The sequence below is a fragment of the Mobula hypostoma genome, chromosome 3 (genome assembly GCF_963921235.1).
Source record: "Mobula hypostoma chromosome 3, sMobHyp1.1, whole genome shotgun sequence".
Classification (NCBI taxonomy): Eukaryota; Metazoa; Chordata; class Chondrichthyes; order Myliobatiformes; family Myliobatidae; genus Mobula; species Mobula hypostoma.
Window position 1 is genome coordinate 7,250,668 of NC_086099.1, and position 21,180 is coordinate 7,271,847.

Here is a 21,180-nt window from a genome sequence, read left to right on the forward strand (position 1 = left end):
TGAAGTGAGAAGCTGGGAGGTGATAGATGGAATATGTGAAGGGCTGTCGATGAAGAAATCTGATATGACTGGAGAGAGGAGATTCCTCCTTATTCAGTTCCCAAGACAATGTGGTTAGACACAGCTGAAACACCATCTATAAACTGGCAGATGACTCCACCGTTATGAGCACAATCTCAGATGGTAACGAAGAGTGAGGTTGATCAGCTGGTTATGTAGTGTGGCAACAAACTCACACTCAACGTCCATAAGACTGAAGAATTGATTGTGTAACTTAGAGTAACTTTAATAGTTCACATTGTACTGCTGCCACAAAACAACAAATTCAACATCACACAAAATTGATAGTAAAATTCATTTTGATTCTGAAGTTGTATAAGGAGTTGCTGAGGCCTAATGTGGAGTACTGTGTGCAGTTTTGGTTATTTATCTACAGGAAAGGTATCAATAAGATTGAAAGAGTACAGAGAAATTTTACAATATATTATCAGGACTGGAAGACCTCAGTTATAGGGAGAGGTTGAATAGAAACATAGAAACATAGAAAATAGGTGCAGGAGTAGGCCATTTGGCCCTTCGAGCCTGCACCGCCATTCAGTATGATCATGGCTGATCATCCAACTCAGAACCCTGTACCTGCCTTCTCTCCATACCCCCTGATCCCTTTAGTCACAAGGGCCATATCTAACTCCCTCTTAAATATAGCCAATGAACTGGCCTCAACTGTTTCCTGTGGCAGAGAATTCCACAGATTCACCACTCTCTGTGTGAAGAAGTTTTTCCTCATCTCGGTCCTAAAAGGCTTCCCCTTTATCCTCAAACTGTGACCCCTCGTTCTGGACTTCCCCAACATCGGGAACAATCTTCCTGCATCTAGCCTGTCCAATCCCTTTAGGATTTTATACATTTCAATCAGATCCCCCCTCAATCTTCTAAATTCCAACGAGTATAAGCCTAGTTGATCCAGTCGTTCATCATATGAAAGTCCTGCCATCCCAGGATTCAATATGGTGAACCTTCTTTGTACTCCCTCTATGGCAAGGATGTCTTTCCTCAGATTAGGGGACCAAAACTGCACACAATACTCCAGGTGTGGTCTCACCAAGGCCTTGTACAACTGCAGTAGTACCTCCCTGCTCCTGTACTCGAATCCTCTTGCTATAAATGCCAGCATACCATTCGCATTTTTCACTGCCTGCTGTACCTGCATGCCCACTTTCAATGACTGCTGTATAATGACACCCAGGTCTCGTTGCTCCTCCCCTTTTCCTAATCGGCCACCATTCAGATAATAATCTGTTTTTCTGTTTTTGCCACCAAAGTGGATAACTTCACATTTATCCACATTAAATTGCATCTGCCATGAATTTGCCCACTCACCTAACCTATCCAAGTCACCCTGCATCCTCTTAGCATCCTCCTCACAGCTAACACTGCCGCCCAGCTTCGTGTCATCTGCAAACTTGGAGATGCTGCATTTAATTCCCTCATCCAAGTCATTAATATATATTGTAAACAATTGGGGTCCCAGCACTGAGCCTTGCGGTACCCAACCAGTCACTGCCTGCCATTCTGAAAAGGTCCCATTTATTCCCACTCTTTACTTCCTGTCTGCCAACCAATTCTCTATCCACGTCAATACCTTACCCCCAATACCGTGTGCTTTAAGTTTGCACACTAATCTCCCGTGTGGGACCTTGTCAAAAGCCTTTTGAAAATCCAAATATACCACATCCACTGGTTCTCCCCTATCCACTCTACTAGTTAAACCTCAAAAAATTCTATGAGATTCGTCAGACATGACTTTCCTTTCACAAATCCATGCTGACTTTCTCCGATGATTTCACCGTTTTCCAAATGTGCTGTTATCACATCTTTGATAACTGACTCTAGCAGTTTCCCCACCACCGATGTTAGGCTAACCGGTCTATAATTCCCTGGTTTCTCTCTCCCTCCTTTTTTAAAAAGTGGGGTTGCATTAGCCACCCTCCAATCCTCAGGAACTAGTCCAGAATCTAAAGAGTTTTGAAAAATTATTACTAATGCATCCACTATTTCTTGGGCTACTTCCTTAAGCACTCTGGGATGCAGACCATCTGGCCCTGGGGATTTATCTGCCTTTAATACCTTCAATTTACCTTTACCCTACTAACATGTATTTCCCTCAGTTCCTCCATCTCACTGGACCCTCTGTCCCCTACTATTTCCGGAAGATTATTTATGTCCTCCTTAGTGAAAACAGAACCAAAGTAATTATTCAATTGGTCTGCCATGTCCTTGCTCTCCATAATCAATTCACCTGTTTCTGTCTGTAGGGGACCTACATTTGTCTTAACCAATCTTTTTCTTTTCACATATCTATAAAAGCTTTGCAGTCAGTTTTTATGTTCCCTGCCAGTTTTCTCTCATAATCTTTTTTCCCCTTCCTAATTAAGCCCTTTGTCCTCCTCTGCTGAACTCTGAATTTCTCCCAGTCCTCAGGTGAGCCACTTTTTCTGGCTAATTTGTATGCTTCTTCTTTGGAATTGATACTATCCTTAATTTCCCTTGTCAGCCACGGGTGCACTACCTTCCTTGATTTATTCTTTTGCCAAACTGGGATAAACAATTGTTGTAGTTCATCCATGCGATCTTTAAATGCTTGCCATTGCATATCCACCGTCAACCCTTTAAGTGTCATTTGCCAGTCTATCTTAGCTAATTCACGTCTCATACCTTCAAAGTTACCCTTCTTTAAGTTCAGAACCTTTGTTTCTGAATTAACTATGTCACTCTCCATCTTAATGAAGAATTCCACCATATTATGGTCACTCTTACCCAAGGGGCCTCTCACGACAAGATTGCTAATTAACCCTTCCTCATTGCTCAATACCCAATCCAGAATAGCCTGCTCTCTAGTTGGTTCCTCGACATGTTAGTTCAAAAAAACCATCCCGTATACATTCCAAGAAATCCTCTTCCTCAGCACCCTTACCAATTTGGTTCACCCAACCTACATGTAGATTGAAGTCACCCATTATAACTGCTGTTCCTTTATTGCACATATTTCTAATTTCCTGTTTAATACCATCCCCAACCTCACTACTACTGTTAGGTGGCCTGTACACAACTCCCACCAGCGTTTTCTGCCCCTTAGTGTTATGCAGCTCTACCCATATCGATTCCACATCCTCCCGGCTTATGTCCTTCCTTTCTATTGCATTAATCTCCTCTCTAACCAGCAACGCCACCCCACCTCCTTTTCTTTCATGTCTATCCCTCCTGAATATTGAATATCCCTGAATGTTGAGCTCCCATCCTTGGTCACCCTGGAGCCATGTCTCTGTGATCCCAACTATATCATATTCATTAATAACAATCTGCACTTTTAATTCAACCACCTTGTTACGAATGCTCCTTGCATTGACACACAAAGCCTTCAGGCGCTCTTTTACAACTCTCTTAGCCCTTATACAATTATGTTGAAAAGTGGCCCTTTTTGATGCTTGCCCTGGATTTGTCGGCCTGCCACTTTTACTTTTCACCTTACTACTTTTTGCTTCTACCCTCATTTTACACCCCTCTGTCTCTCTGCACTGGTTCCCATCCCCTTGTTGTGAACTAACCTCCTCTCACCTAGCCTCTTTAATTTGATTCCCACCCCCCAACCATTCTAGTTTAGGTGAGGACCCTATTCCCGGGAGCATAAAAATTGAGGGGAGATTTGATAGAGCTGAAAAGAAATTATGAAGGGTTATCGAAAGGGTAAATGTAAGCAGGCTTTTTCCACTAAGGCGGGGCTAGACAAGGATGAGAGGTCATAGGTTAAGGGTGAAAGGTGAAATACTTAAGGGGAACTTCTTTACTCAGAGGTGGTGAGAGTGTGGAATGAGCTTCCAGTGGAAGTAATAGATGTAGGTTCAATTTTAACATTTAAGAGAAATTTGGGGAGGTATGTTCATGGATGGGAGGGGTATGGTCCGGCTACGAGTAGATGAGACTAGGCACAATAACAATTTGGCATGAACTATATGGACAAAATGGTCTGTTTCTGTGCTGTGATGATCTTTGACTCTGTGACTGTGCCTCGTCCAAGACATTAAGCAATATAATTGTCTCACAAAACACCTTTTCCATTTCTTTGTCCAAAGTGAGTATCAATGGTATTTCTCGCAATTATGTTTTCTGCTTTTTGCTATCCAGGGTCATCTTTCGGAAGGCTTAGTAACAAAGTGGTATCGGTCTCCACGTCTCCTTCTTTCACCAAACAACTATACCAAAGCCATTGACATGTGGGCGGCTGGCTGTATATTGATAGAGATGCTGACTGGAAAGATGTTGTTTGCTGGTAAGAAAGTTCCAATGTTTATATGTTCCACCTTTCAGCTACGGCCTCAGACATTGATCTATAGGGAGTTAATTCTGATTGAATTATGAGTGGAACTTGTTTGTTCCATAGAGGCATTTAGTGTAGCCGTTTACATTATACTTTACCGCACCAGCGATCAGAAGGTCGGGGTTCAATTCCTGCCACTGTCTGTAAGAAGTTTATATGTTCTCCCCATGACTGCATGGGTTTCCTCAGGTGTTCTGATTTCCTCCCACATTCCAAAGGTTATATGAAAAGTTTCAGCCTGAAACATCAGCTGTTTATTCCACTCCATAGATACTGCCTGATCTGCTGAGTTACTCCAGCATTTTGTATGTGTTACTCAAGATTTGGGTGCCATGGTAGTGTGATGGTTAGCGCTACACTATTAGAGCTCAGGCATTCCAGGGTCCGGAGTTCAATTCCAGTGCTTTATATTTCAAACTGTACTTGGTCTTGAGCATTTGGTGGCTCTGGGTCTGTACTCATTGGAGTATTGAAGAAGGTGAGGGTATCACATTGAAACCTATTGAATATTGAAAGGCCTCGCAAGACTGGATGTGGAGAGGATGTTTCCTACAGTGTGGGGGTCTAGGACCATAAGACAGTATTAGGCCATTCGGCTCATCGAGTCTGCTCCACCACTCTCTCATGGCTGATTTATTATCCCTCTCACCTGTAACCTTTGACACCATCACTAATCAGGAACCTGTGAATCTTCATTTCAAATACACCCAATTACTTGGCCTCCACAGCCGTCTGTGGCAACAAATTCCAGAGATTCACCACACACTGGCTAAAGAAATTCCTCCTCATCTCTGTTCAAAATGGACATCCTTCTATTCTGAGGCTGTGGCCTCTGCTCCTAGACTCTCCCACTATAGGAAACATCCTTTCCACATCCACTCTGTCTAGTCCTATCAATTCTCGATAGGTTTCAATGAGATCCTCCCTCATTCTTATAAACTTCAGCAAGTGCAGGCCCAGAGCCATCAAAAGTTTCACAATAGTTCTTTCATTCCCAGAATCATTCAGAATGCCTAGAAAGAGTGGATGTGGAGAGGATGTTTCCCATAGTGAAGTGAGTCTAGGATCAGAGCTACCGTCTCAAAATACAAGGACACCCATTTATTCAGAAATGAGGAGGAATTTCTTTAGCTAGAGGGTGGTGAATCTGTAGAATTCATTGCCACAGATGGAGTGGAAATAAAGTCAGTCAGGGTGTCAAAGGTTACGGGGAGAAGCTAGGAAAATGGGGTTCAGAGGGATAATTATAGGCATCTGTTCATCTCGTGAGACCATGGGTTTGCGCCTTAGAAGGTTTCCAGGGCACAGGCCTGGGCAAGATTGCATGGAAGACTGGCAGTTGCCCATGCTGCAAGTCTCCCATCTCCACGCCACCAATGTTGTCCAAGGGAAGGGCACTAGGGCCGATACAGCTTGGCACCAGTGTCGTTGCAGAGCAATATGCGGTTAAGTGCCTTGCTCAAGGACACAACATGCTGCCTCAGCTGAGGCTCGAACTGGCGACTTTCAGATCACTAGACCAACACCTTAACCACTTGGCCACACGCCAACACATATATCAGCCATAATGGAAGGGTGGAGCAGTCAATGGGCCAAGAAACTAAATTCTGCTCCCATGTCTTGAATTGATTTTATTACTTACATCCTTCATATACATGAGGAGTAAAAATATTTACGTTACGTCTCCATCTAGATGTGCAATGTGCAATTTATAGTAATTTTTTATAAATACTATTTACAACAGAATAGTCAATATAACATAGAAATACAGTTGTGTCAGCATGAATTAATCAGTCTGATGGCCTGTTGGGAGAAGCTGTCCCAGAGCCTGTTGGTCCTGGCTTTTATGCTGCGGTACTGTTTCCTGGATGGTAGCAGCTGGTAGTGTTTGGGTGACTCAGGTCCCCAATGATCCTTCAGGACCTTTTTACAGATCTGTCTTTATAAATGTCCTGAATAGTGGAAAGTTCATATCTACAGATGAGCTGGGCTGTCCACACCACTCTCTGCAGAGCCCTGTGATTGAGGGAAGTACAGTTCCCATACCAAACAGTGATGCAGCCAGTCAGGATGGCCTCAATTGTGCTCCTGTAGTAAGTTCTTAGGATTTGGGGGCCCATACCAAACTTCTTCAACCGTCTGAGGTGAAAGAGGTGCTATTGTGCCTTTTTCACCACACAACTGGTATGTACAGACCACATGAGATCCTCAGTGATGTTTATGCCGAAGAACTTAAAGCTGTTCACCGTCTCAACCCCAATGTCAATAGGGGCTAGCCTGTCTCCATTCCTCCTGTAGTCCACAACCAGCTCCTTTGTTTTTGCAACATTGAGGGGGAGGTTGTTCTCTTGACACCACTGTGTCAGGCTGATTATTTCTTCTCCGTAGGCTGACTGCGGAGAAGCCTATGTAGGCTTACGGTCTGAGCTGTATGTTCTGTGATGAAAAAAGTGATGGGCTTACATTAGTACACTCTGATTTCCTGTAACATTCTGCCATTTGTTTCTCAGGTGCACATGAGCTGGAACAGATGCAGCTGATTCTGAAAACAATTCCTGTCGTCCGAGAGGAGGACAAACAGGAGCTACTCCGTGTCATGCCAGCTTACATCAGCCCAAAGTGGGAGGTTTCAAAACCCCTGAGAGATCTACTTCCTGAAGGAAATGCCGAAGGTAAATTAGTTGTATGTTCATTCTGACAACTTCCCCCTTCCTTTCTAGTCCTGATGAAGGGTCCATGCCAAACTGCCTAGTCCCATCGACCTGCACCTAGACCATAGTCCTCCATACCTCTCCCATCCATGGACATATCCAAATTTCTGTAAAATGTTGAAATTGACCCCAGGTCCAAAACTTCCACTGGCTGCTCATTCCACACTCTCACCACCCACTGAGTGAAAAAGTTCTCTCTCAAGTTCTCCTTAAACATTTCACCTTTCACCCTTAACCTTTGACTTCTTGTTCTAGTCTCATCCAACCTCAGAGGAAAAAGCCTGCTTGCAATTGCCCTATCTATACACCTCATAATTTTGTACACGTCTATTAAATCTCCCGTCATTCTCCTACACTCCAAGGGAATGAACTTCTTTTTTCTAAGTAAGGTAACTTTGTTCCCTGGACAATAGATTGTTTCTTGGGTCACATGACCATTCTACCTCCACCTCACCGGTTGGTGTGACGTTGAAATTACTCTGGTTCTCACTGATTCTCATGGGAAAGTTTATAGATGATGCGGGTGTAGAGAGAGTAGAGCAGTGGGCTATGCATGCATCCTTCAGGTCCATCTGTGTCAATTGTCAGCAAGGAGGAGATGTTATTTCTGATCCACGCAGACCATAGTCTCCCGGTGAGGAAGTTAAAGATCCAGCTGCAGAGCGGGGTTAAAAAGCCCATGGTTTTGGAGCTTGTTGATTAGAACTGAGGGTATGATTCTGTTGAACACTGAGCTGTGATCAATAAACAACAGGTATTACTATCGCCCCGGTGATCCAAGGCTGATAGAGAACCAGCAAGATTACATTGGCTGTAGACCTCTTGTGGTGATAGGCATATTGCACCGGATCCAGGACCTTGCTTAAGCAGGAGTTGATTCTAGCCATGACCTCAAAGCAATTCATCTCAGTAGATGTGAGTGTAACTGGGCGATAGTCATTGAGGTAGCTCACACTACGCTTCTTGGGCACTGGTATGATTGTCGCACTTTTAAGCAGGTGGGAACCTCTGAGTGTAGCAGTGAGAGATCGAAAATGTCCTTGAACACTCCTGCCAGTTGGTTAGCACAGGTTTATAATACCAGGTACACCATCCGGGCCTGACACCTTACAATGGTTCGAGTTCTTGAAAGATGTGCTGATGTCGGTCTCCAAGACAGAGATCACAGGGTCACCTGTAGGCAGATGACCATAACTGCACACAATAATCCAAAATTGGTTTCACCAATGTCTTGTACTACTTCAGCAGAACATCCCAACTCCTGCTCTCAGTACTTTGATTTATGAAGGCCAATGTGCAAAAAGCTTACTTTATGACCTTATGTGACTTTATGACTTTATAACCCTGTGTGCCACTTTCAAGGAATTATGGATCTGTATTCACAGGATCTTCTGTTCCGAGAGCAGCTCTTGGCTCCATCCCTCTCCCTCCTGTCTTCTCCTATCATTTTGGATCTCCCCCTCCCCCTCCCACTTTCAAATCTCTTACTAACTCTTCCTTCAGTTAGTCCTGACGTAGGGTCTCGGCCCGAAACGTCGACTGTACGTCTTCCTATAGATGCTGCCTGGCCTGCTGCGTTCACCAGCAACTTTGATGTGTATTGCTTGAATTTCCAGCATCTGCAGATTTCCTCGTGTTTGCATCTACTATCACTGTCTGGATACCCCTGCAAAGCCAATATCTTATCCAATTCCCAACCTCAGCTTGAATGCTGAGTGTCTGAATCTTCTTGACCAACAATCATGTTGGACCTTGTCAAAGGCCTTGCTACAGTCCATGCAGACAACATCAACTGTCTTGTCTTCATCAATATTCCTGCTAACTTCCTTGAAGGACTCTTTAAGATTTGTTAAACATGACCTACCACTTACTAAGCCACGTAGTCTATCTAAATACTTATAGATTCGGTCCCTTAGAATACCTTCCAATAACTTACTCACCGTTGATGTCAAACTCATCAGCCTATAATTTCCTGGTTTATGTTTAGAGCCTTTATTGAACAATGGAACAACATTCGCTATCCTCCAATTCTCTGGCACCTCACCTGTCACTAATGATGTTTTAAATATTTCTGCTAGGGCCACTGCAGTTTCAACACTAGTTTCCCACATGGTCCGAGGGAACAGTTTGTCAGGCCCTGGTGAGTTGTCCTATAATTTGCCTCAAGACAGCAAACACCACCTCCCCTGTAATCTGTATTCAATGCATGACCTCACTGCTGTTTTGCATTACTTCTTTAGACTCTGTCCACCTCCCAAGTAAATACAGATGTAAACAATCTATTTAATATTTCCCCATCTCTTTTGGCTCCACACATAGATAGTCACACTGATCTTCCAAAGGACCAATTTTGTCCTTTGCTATTTTTTTCTCTTAATGTATCAGTAGAAACCCTTAGGATTCTCCTTCACCTTGTCTACTAGAGAAATCTCATGCCTTCTTTTAGACCTGGTTTCTTTCCTAAGTGTTCTCTTGCATTTCTTATACTCTTCAAGTACCTCATTTGTTCCTGCCTGCCTATACCTGCTTTTTCTTAACCAGGGCCTCAATATTTCTCAAAAACAAGGTTCCCTAAACTTGCTCCCCTTGTCTTTTATTCTGACAGGAACGTACAAACTTTGTACTCTCAAAATTTCACTTTTGAAGGTTTACCACTTACCAAGCTTTCCTTTGCCAGAAAACAACTTGTCCCAAACCACGCCTGTCAGATCATTTCTGATACCATCAAAATTGGTCTTTCTCCAGTTTAGAATTTCAATCCGGGGACCAGACCTGTCTTTCTCCATAATTATCCTGAAACTAATGGCATTGTGATTACTAGATGCAAGGTGTTCCCCTACACAAATTTCTGTCACTTGCCCTGTCTCAGTCCCTAATGGTAAATCCAGTATCACACTCGATCTAGTTGGGACCTCTGTATGTTGATTAGGGAAAATTTCAGTTCCTCTAGCAGTCTATGTGTTGCTATGTGTGGTCATTTTTTTCCTATGGGAGATCTTTCCAGGAATCAAGAGGTTGTCTGTTAAAAGAGAGAGGGGTGGAGCAGATTTGAGGAAACCTCTGTCCTTTGTGACAATGTACCTGAAGCCTCAAGAGGGTTCCAGTACTGTGGAATCTACCTCTGCTACACTACAAAACAAATGTAGTATTATTTACTTACTCAGTATAATTTATATACTTTTCATTTATTATTGGCACAATTTGTCCTCATTCTATTGTATTTCTTTGTTTTCCCGTAATGCGTAAAGAAAATGAATGTCGGGGTAGTATGTGCATGTACTTACTGGAGTTTAGAAGAATGAGGGGGAATATCTCATTGAAAACTATCTAATTCTGAAAGGCCTGGACAGAGCAGACATTGAGGGGTCGTTTCCTATAATGGAGGATTCTAGGACCAGAGGACACCGATTCAGAATACAGGGATGTCCACTAAGCACAGAGATGAAGAGGAATTTCTTTAGCCAGAGAGTCCTTCATCAGGAATCTTAGCTTAAAATGTTGACTTTTACTATGTTCCATAGATGCTGCCTGGCCTGCTGAGCTCCTCCAGCATTTTGTGTGTATTGCTTTGGATTTCCAACATCAGCAGATTTCCTTGCGTTTGTAGGTTCTTGATTAGTCAGGGTGCTGAAGTTTTTGGGGGAAAGGGAGGAGAATGGGGTTGAAAGGGTTAATAAATCAGCCATGATGGAATGGCAGAGCAGACTCGATGGAATAAATGGACTAATTCTGCTCGCTTGTCTTCTGGTCTTACAGACAGAGACGTACTTTAACAATAACTCTACTTTGAACTTCGAATTTCATAACACTGATACCTACAGAAAAAATGGTGTCATTGCAGGTTTACACTGCTGTTTCTGCATGTTCATGTTGCTGACGTGTGTGTATATTATGGCCAAAACATTATCTAAGCAGGTGTGGATGACAAGGCCTCTTGAGCCTGCACCACCATTTAATAATATCATGTGTATCACATAGAAACATAGAACAATACAGCACAAGACAATGGGACAATGATGTGCTGACCTATATAAACCTATTCCACGATCAGTCTAATTCTTCCCTCTGTTGGATGAGACTGAATAATTGTTACTTTCTTTGCCAAAGGTACAAGGGGGGTGTCAGAGGTAAGTTTTTCACACAGAGAGTGGTAGGTGCGTGGAATGCACTGCCAGCAATGGTAGTAGAGGCGGATATAATTGGGTCTTTTAAGAGACTCTTAGATAGATACATGGAGTTTAGAAAAATGGTCATAGTCATAGTCATAGTCATACTTTATTGATCCCGAGGGAAACTGGTTTTTGTTACAGTTGCACCATAAGTAATAAATAGTGATAAAACCATAAATAGTTAAATAGTAATATGTAAATTATGCCAGGAAGTAAGTCCAGGACCAGCCTATTGGCTCAGGGTGTCTGACCCTCCAAGGGAGGAGTTGTAAAGTTTGATGGCCACAGGCAGGAATGACTTCCTATGACGCTCTGTGTTGCATCTCAGTGGAATGAGTCTCTGGCTGAATGTACTCCTGTGCCCACCCAGTACATTATGTAGTGGATGGGAGACATTGTCCATGATGGCATGCAACTTGGACAGCATCCTCTTTTCAGACACCACCGTCAGAGAGTCCAGTTCCATCCCCACAACATCACTGGCCTTATAAATGAGTTTGTTGATTCTGTTGGTGTCTGCTACCCTCAGCCTGCTGCCCCAGCACACAACAGCAAACATGATAGCACTGGCCACCACAGACTCGTAGAACATCCTCAGCATCATCCGGCAGATGTTAAAGGACCTCAGTCTCCTCAGGAAATAGAGATGGCTTTGACCCTTCTTGTAGACAGCCTCAGTGTTCTTTGACCAGTCCAGTTTATTGTCAATTCGTACCCCCAGGTATTTGTAATCCTCCACCATGTCCACACTGACCCCCTGGATGGAAACAGGGGTCACCGGTACCTTAGCTCTCCTCAGGTCTACCACCAGCTCCTTAGTCTTTTTCACATTAAGCTGCAGATAATTCTGCTCACACCATGTGACAAAGTTTCCTACCATAGCCCTGTACTCAGCCTCATCTCCCTTGCTGATGCATCCAACTATGGCAGAGTCATCCGAAAATTTCTGAAGATGACAAGACTCTGTGCAGTAGTTGAAGTCCGAGGTGTAAATGGTGAAGAGAAAGGGAGACAAGACAAAATAGAGGGCTATGCAGCGGTAAATTCCAGGCAGCTTCTAGAGTAGGTTATAAGGTCTATGCCACATTGTGGGCCGAAGGGCCTGTAATGTGCTGCAGAATTTCTGTGTTTCTATGTTTCTAATTTATGCCTGCTTGCATTTTATTTAACTACCTACTGTATATACATGTAACTGTTTAGTCTGTGTCCTAGGTGTCACAGTATGTAAACACAATTGTTCAGTGTGTCCCTTAGTGGTCACAGCATGTACAGTGCCTATAAAAAGTATTCACCCGCTTGGAAGTTTTCAAGTTTTATTGTTTCACAACATTGAATCACGTGGATTTAATTTGGCTTTTTCTGACACTGACCAACAAAAAAGACTCTGTCATGTCAAAGTGAAAACAAATTTCTACAAATTGCTCTAAATTTATTACAATTATTAAACAGAAAATAATTAATTGTATAATAACTCACCACCTTCAAGTCAGTATTTAACAGACCAATCACAAACAAGAGAAAATCTGCAGATGCAGGAAATCCAAGCAACACACACACAAAATGCTGGAGGAACTCGGCAGGCCAGGCAGCATCTAGGAAAAGAGTACAGTCAATGTTTCGGGCTGAGACCTTTCGACGGGACTGGAGAGAAAAAGCTGAGGAGTAGATTTAAAAGGTGGGGGGAGGGGATAGGTGAAACCTGAAGCTGGAGGGATGAAGTAAAGAGCTGGGAAGTTGATTGGTGAAAGAGATACAGGGCTGGAGAAGGGGGAGTCTGATAGAAGAGGATTATGGAAGAAAAAAAAGGGGGAGGAGCACCAGATGGAGGTGAGAGAGAGAAATGGGAATGGGCTATGGTGAAGGAGAGGCGTGCGGGATGTCTATGCCATCAGGTTGGATGCTACCCAGATGGGATATAAGGTGTTGCTCCTCCACCCTGAGTGTGGCCTCATCGTGACAGTGGAGGAGGCCATGGATAGACATCGGAATGGGAAAGGGAAGTGGAATTCAAATGGGTGGCCATTGGAAGATCCCGCTTTTTCTGGTGGATAGAGCATAGGCGCTCAGCGAAGCAGTCTTCCAATCTATGTTGAGTCTCACTGATATACAGGATGCCACACCAGGAGCACCGAACACAGTATATGACCCCCAACAGACTCACAGGAGAAAGAGAAGTGAGGTGTCAGAAATGGACCAGGTAAATTTGAGAGCAGGGTGGAAGTTGGAGGCAAAGTGAACGAAGTTGACGAGTTCCCCATGGGGGCAGGAAGCAGCACCAATGCAGTAGATGCATCTTTGGCTGCAATTACAGCCTTGAGTCTGTCTGGCTAGGTTTTTATCAGCTTTGCACATCTGGACAGTGCGATTTTGCCCCATTTCCTTTACAAAACCACTCAAGCTCTGTCAGATTGCATGGGGGATTGTGAGTGAACAGCACTTTTCAAATCCAGCCACAAACTCTCAATTGAATTGAGGTCCGGACTGTGACTTAGCCACTCCAGGACATTAACTTTGTTGTTTTTAAGCCATTCCTGTGTAGCTTTGGCTTTTTGCTCGGGGTCGGTGTCTTGCTGGAAAACAAATGCTCTCCTAAGTCACAGTTCTCTTGTAGACTACAGCAGGCTTCCCTTCAGGATTTCCCTGTATTTTGCTGCATTCATTTTACCCTCTACCTTCACAAGCCTTCCAGAGCCTGCCGCAGTGAAGCATCCCCACAGCATGATGCAGCCACCACCATGCCTCACGGTAGGGATGGTGTGTGTTTGACAGATGACCAAAAGGCTCATCAGACCGTAGCACCTTCTTCCTGCTAAACCTGGGGTGTCTCGTTTGACTACTGGCAAACTCTAGCCCAGATTTCATGTGAGTTTTTTTTTCCAACTGTGGTTTTCTCTTTGCCACTCTTCCATAAAGCTGGCACTGGTGAAGTACCCAGGCAACAGGTGTTATATGTGCAGTCTCTCCCATCTCAGCCACTGAAGCTTGTAACTCCTCCATTGTTGTCATAGGTTTCTTGGTGGCCTCCCTTACTAGTCCCCTCCTTGCACAGTCACACAGTTTTTGAGGATGGCCTGCTCTAGGCAGATTTACAGCTGTGCCATATTCTTCCCATTTCTTGATGATCAACTTAATTGTACTCCAAAGAGATTCAGTGACTTGGAAATTTCCTTCCATCCATCTCCTGAGTTGTACTTTTCAACAACCTTTGCACGGAGTTCCTTGGAGTGTTCTTTTTTCTTCATGGTGTAGTTTTTGCCAGGATACTGACTCTCCAGCAGTTAGACCTTCGAGATACAGGTGTATTTTTACTGCAATCAGTTCAAACACCTTGACTGCACACAGGTCTCCAAAAACAGATCTCCATTTAACTAATTATGTGACTGCCAAAACCAATTGGCTGCACCAGTGGTGACTTGGTGTGTCATATTAAACAGGGTGAACACTTTTGCAATCAATTATTTTGTGTTTTATGTATAACTAATTTAGATAACTTTGTAGAGATCTGTTTTCACTTTGACACAAAAGAGTCTTTTTCTGTTGATCAGTGTCAAAAAAAACCAAATTAAATTCACTGTGATTCAATGTTGTAAAACAACAAAACATGAAAATTCTGGGGGAGGGGTGAATAGTTTTTATAGGCACTTTATATGCAGTTGTTCAGTGTGTCCCCAGTAATTACAGTTCTTTGCATGTTCTGGAAATTACTCTTGGTAAAGCATTATTTGAATAAGGGCTATTTGATTGGTTAACTCTTATCTATAAATTGGAATGGAATGTCTCAAAATAATAGTATAAGGAGGGCTGAACATGTTGGCTTACCATCTTTGTTTCTTCTTTCCTTCCCCTACTACACCTTGCTACCCTCAGTTTCCGTGTTTCTTTCTTCTGTTACTGCTTAATTAAACAATCATGAAGCAACAAGTTTTGTGCCTCTTTCCTAACTTCCAAAAGAACATTGAAACAAAAACATCAGAATCCAAAACCTCCTATATAGCCTGTAACTCTCTATTTCTCTTACATCCATGTGCCTACCCAAGAGTTTCTTAAACATCCCTATTTATCAGTCTCTACTATCACCTCTGGCAATGTGTTCCAAGCACTTATCACTTTGTGAAAAAAACTACCTCTGATCTTCCCACTATAGTTTCCTCCAGGATCTGTAGATAATATGAACACAGAATAGTTTGCAGTTCTCATTTTCAGTTTCATGTTAATCAGTTACACAAGGTTCCTTTGCGTTTACTGGTCTCCCTATCTTTCTGAGGCATTTGTTATCTCTTAACAAGCATAGATAAAGGTTCCCAGATATCATTTGGAGATACAGCAAGCTATTGTCAGGAAATGTTGACCAAAATCAGAGCAGTGGAGCTGACTTGGCAGTAAACAATCTTTCACTAATAAACTGCAAAATAACAAGCCATGAGGGATCACAAACCAAGAGGGAACAAATACTTAACACCAGAAGACATTGGAGCAGAATTAGGCTATTTGGCCCATTGAGTCTACTCCGCCATTTGATCATGTCTGATCCAATTCCCTCTCAACCCCATTCTCCTGCCTTCTCCCCATAATCTTTCACGTCCCAACTCATCAAGAATCTATCAACCTTCACCTTAAATACCCTCAATGACCTGGCCTCCACAGGCACCTGCGGCAACAAATTATACAGATCCACCACTTTCTGGCTGAAGAAATTCCTCCTCATCTCCATTCTAAATGGACACCCCTCTATTCTGAAGTTTTATCCTCTGGTCCTACACTCCCCCACTATAGGAAACATCCTTTTCACATCCACCTTATTTAGGCCTTCCAATAAAATTCCCCCCCTCCCCCCCCCCGCCCATCAATCCTCTAAATTCTAGTGAGTACAGGCCCAGGGCCATCAAATGCTTCTCATGTGATAAGCCTTTCATTCCTGAAATCATTTTTGTGAACTTCCTTTGAACCCTCTCCATTGCCAACACATCCTTTCTTAGAGAATGGCCCCAAAACTGCTCACAGTGCTCCAAGTGAGGACTCACCACTGCCTTATAAAGCCTCAGCATTACTTCCTTGTTTTTCTATCTCAGTCCTCTCGAAACGAATGCCTGCTTCACCACTGATTCAACTCGCAAGTTAAGACCTAAGACATTGGAGATGAATTAGGTCATTGGTCCATCGAGTCTGCTCTGCCATTTTAGTCATGCGTGATCCTCAGCACCACTCCCAGCCTTCTTTCCGCAACCTTTGATGCCTTGTCCAATCAAGAAGCTATAAATCTCTGCCCTAAATACGCCCAACAACCTGGCCTCCACTGCGGCATGTGGTAACAAATTCCACAAATTCACCACCCTCTGGCTAAAGAAATTTCTCCACAACTCCGTTTTAAATAGATGGCCCTCTATCCTGAGGCTGTGCCCTCTTGTCCTAGACTCCCCCACCATGGGAAACATCCTTTCCACATTTACACTGTCTAGGCCTTTCAACATTTGAAAGGTTTTAATGAGATCTCCCACTCATCCTTCAAAATTCAAAGGAATACAGATAGTGTCTCCTATGATAACCTTTTCATTCCTGGAATCATCTTTGTGAACCTCCTCTGCACCCAATCCAATGCCAGCACATCTTTTCTAAGATGAGGAGCCCAAAACTGTTCACAATACTCAAGGTGAGGCCTCACCAGTGCCGTATAAAGCCTCAGCATCACATCCTTGCTCTTGTATTCTAGACCACTTGAAATGAATGCTAACATTGCATTTGCCTTCCTCACCACCGACTCAGCCTGCAAGTTAACCTTTAGGGTGTTCTGTACAAAGACTCCTAAGTCCCTTTGCATCACAGACTTCTGGATTTTCTCCCCATTTAGAAAATTGTGTGAACATTTATTTCTACTACCAAAGTGCATGGCCATGGATTTTCCAACATTGTATTTCATTTGCCACTTTCTTGCCCATTTTCCAAATCTGTCTAAGTCCTTCTGCATCATACCTGTTTCCTCAACACTACCTGCCCCTCCAGCAATCTTCATATCATCTGCAAACTTGGCAACAAAGCCATCTAAATCATTTATATACAGCAGAAAAAGAAGTGGTCCCAAAACCAACCCCTGTGGAACCCCACTAGTCACTGGCAGCTAACTAGAAAAGGATCTCTTTATTCCCACTGACTACCTCCTACCAATCAGCCAATGCTCTAACCATGCTAGTAACTTTCCTGCAATACCATGAGCTCTTAACTTGGTAAGCAGCCTCATCTGTGGCACCTTGTCAAAGACCTTCTGAAAGTCCAAATATCCAACATCCACTGCATCCCCTTTATCTATCCTCCTTGTAATCTTTTCAAAGAATTCCAACAGGTTCATCAGGCAATATATTCTCTTAAGGTAACCATGCCGGGTTTGTCCTATCTTGTACTGTGTCACTAAGTACTCCATAACTTCATCCTTATCAATTGACTCCAACATCTTCCTAAAGCACGGAGGTCAGGCTGACTGGCTTATAATTCCCTTTCTTCTGCCTCCCCCTTCTTGAAGTGGAGTGACATTTACAATTTTCCAATCCTCCAGAACCATTCCAGAATCAAGTGATTCTTGAAAAATCATTATTAATACCTCCACAATCTATTCAGCTACCTCCTTCAGAATCCTTTGGTGTAATCCATCTGGTCCAGGTGACTCATTTACCTTCAGACCTTTCAGTTTCCCAAGCAGCACCTCCCTATTAATAGCAACTGCACACGCCTCTGCCCCTTGACACTCTTGAAATTCCAGCATACTGCTAGTGTCTTCCACAGTGATGAATGATGAAAAATACTTATCCATTTCATCTGCCATTTTCTTGTCCCCCAGTACTACTTCTCTACTGTCATTTTCCAGCTGTCCCATTTAACTCTCACCTCTTTTACTCTATTTACATCTGAAATCATATCCTCTTTGATGTTATTGGCTACCTTACCTTCATATTTCATCTTTTCACTTGTTGTTCCTTTTTGATTTGCCTTCTGTTGGTTTTTAAAAGCTTCCCAATCCTCCAACTTCCCACTAATTTTTGCTCTATAATATGCCCTCTTGTTTATTTTTATCTTGGCTTTGAAGTCACTGTCAGCCATAGTTGTGTCATCTTGCCTTTAGAGTACTTCTTCTTCTATCCTGCACTTTCCAAATAACTCGCAGAAGCTCCAGCCATTGCTGCTCTGCCATCATCCCTGCTACTGCCCCTTCCAATCAACATTAGCCAGCTCCTCTCTCGTGCCTCTGTAATTCCCTTTACTCCACTGATACATCTGACTTTAGCTTCTCCCTCTCAAATTGCAGAGTGAATTCTATCATATTATGATCACTGTCTCCTAAGGGTTCCTTTACCTTAAGCTCCCTAATCAAATCCGGTTCATTACAGATCACTCAATCCAGAATACCTGATCCCCTCGTGGACTCAACCACAAGCTGCTCTAAAGAGCCCTCTTGTAGGCATTCTACAAATTATTCTCTCGGGATCAAAAATCAGCTCCAACCTGATTTTCCCTATCTACATGCATATCGAAATCCCCTATGACTATCATAAAATTGCCTTATTGACATGCTTGTTCTATCTCCCATTGTAATTTGTATCCCACATCCTGGCTGCTCTTTGGAGGCCTGTATATAACTGGCATTAAGGTCTTTTTACCCTTGCAGTTCCTAAACTCTACTCACAATGATTCTACATCTCCCGATCCTGTTTCCTCTTTCTTAGGATTTGATTTAATCTTTTACCAACAGAGCCATGCCACCCCCTCTGAAGATCTGTCTGTCATTTCAATACAATATGTATACTTGGGTGTTAAGTTCCCAACTATAATCTTCTTTCAGCCATGACTCAGTGATGCTCACAATGTTGTACCTGCCAAACTCGAACTGCGCTACGATATGATCTACGTTACCTTATTTTGTATGCTGCATGCATTCAAACATAACACCTTCAGTCCTGTATTTGTCACCCTTTTTGATTTTGTCCCCCTGTTACACTGCCCTATCTTCTGCCCGTCCTTCCTCACGGTCTCACTACACTCTGCCTCTGCATGCCTACCAACTGCCCCATCCTCATTCCTATCCCCCTGCCAAATTAGTTTAAACCATCTCCAATAACTCTAGCCATAGTCTGTTTCTATTTATTATCTCCTTGTAGAGTAAACCCACCACCCTTGGAACCAGTTCACTGATTTTTGCAGCATTCCTTCTAAGACAAATACATTCACTTTTGTGTAAGCAAAGGCCCATATAAAGGCAGGGACACCTTTAGTCCTTCATGCACATCTTAATGAAAGGCAACATGGCCATCTGTCTTCCTTAATCACTGAGATGACAATTCCTATATATTCTGAAAGGTTCTAAATATCAAGCTCTGTGATATAGTTTAATTACAAGGAAAATGTATGAAAGCAAATTACCCTTTATCTGTTTTTACATTAATTGAGGGATTAATATTGATCACAAACATGAGAAAATCTGCAGGTACTGGAAATTCAAAGCAAGGCACACAAAATGCTGGAGGAACTCAGCAGGCCAGGCAGCATCCACAGAAAAGAACAACCAGTCAACGTTTCGGGCCGAAGCCCTTCTTCAGGACTGGAAAAAAAGATGAGAGGTCAGATAAAGAAGGTGGAGGGAGGGGAAGGAGTAGTATCAGGTGGTAGATAATAGGTGAAACTGGGGGAGGGGGAGGGGGAGGGATGAAGTAAAGAGCTGGGAAGTTCTTGGTGAAAGAGATAAAGGGCTGGAGAAGGGGGAATCTGATAGGAGAGGGAAGAAAGGGAAGAGGAGGATCACCAGAGGGAGATGATGGGCATGTAAGGGGATAAGATGAGAAACAGGAATAGATAATGGCAATTACCGAAAGTTTGAGAAACTGATGTTCACTAGTATTGATAATCTTTCCAATGCTGCCATAGTAACATTTAAGAGACATTCAGATGGGCACAGGAACAGGTGGGGAAAGGAGAGAAAAATACCTTAGACCATAGAACATACAGTCAGTCAATACACAGTCAGTGGCCATTTTATAAGGTATCTCCTGTACCTAATAAAGTAGCCACTGTGTGTATGCTCATGGTCTTCTCACAAAACTTCAAGGTCTGATGTGTTATGTCTTTGACACTGTGGCAACACGTGGTTACTTGAGTTACTGTCGCCTTCCTGTCAGCTTGAACCAGTCTGGACATTCTCCTCTGACCTTCTCAGTAACAAGGCATTTTCACCCGTAAGACTATAAGACCATAAGACAAAGGAGCAGAAGTAGGCCATTCGGCCCATCGAGTCTGCACCGCCATTTTATCATGAGCTGATCCATTTTATCCTATTTAGTCCCACTGCCCCGCCTTCTCACCATAACCTTTGATGCCCTGGCTACTCAGATACCTATCAATCTCTGCCTTAAATACACCCAATGACTTGGCCTCCACTGCTGCCCGTGACAACAAATTCCATAGATTCACCACCCTCTGACTAACAAAATTTTTTTGCATTTCTGTTCTGAAAGGGCGCCCTTCAATCCTTAAGTCATGCCCTCTCGTACTAGACTCCCCCATCATGGGAAACAACTTTGCCACATCCACTCTGTCCATGCCTTTTAACATTCGAAATGTGAGACCTCCAAGTGAGGTCTCACCAGTGCCTTATAGAGCCTCAACATCACATCCCTGCTCCTATACTCTATTCCTCTAGAAATGAATGCCAACATTGCATTCGCCTTCTTCACTACCGACTCAACCTGGAGGTTAACTTTAAGAGAATCCTGTACGAGGTCTCCCAAGTCCCATTGCATCTCAGAACTTTGAATTCTTTCCCCATTTAAATAATAGTCTGCCCGTTTATTTTTTCTGCCAAAGTGCATAACCATACACTTTCCAACATTGTACTTCATTTGCCACTTCTCTGCCCATTCTTCCAATCTATCCAAGTCTCTCTGCAGAC

General features: G+C 43.1%; 1 protein-coding gene across 3 annotated transcripts in view; it reads left to right on the plus strand.

Moving 5' to 3' along the window:
* The window catches only part of LOC134343842 (mitogen-activated protein kinase 4-like), a 117,127-nt gene that overhangs the window by 59,235 nt on the left and 36,712 nt on the right, over positions 1 to 21,180 (plus strand). For all 3 annotated transcript variants that reach the window (XM_063042615.1, XM_063042616.1, XM_063042617.1), the window contains exons 4-5: positions 4,183 to 4,327; positions 6,886 to 7,047. In XM_063042615.1, the coding sequence (XP_062898685.1) occupies positions 4,183 to 4,327; positions 6,886 to 7,047 (307 nt within the window). The remainder of the gene's footprint in view (positions 1 to 4,182; positions 4,328 to 6,885; positions 7,048 to 21,180) is intronic.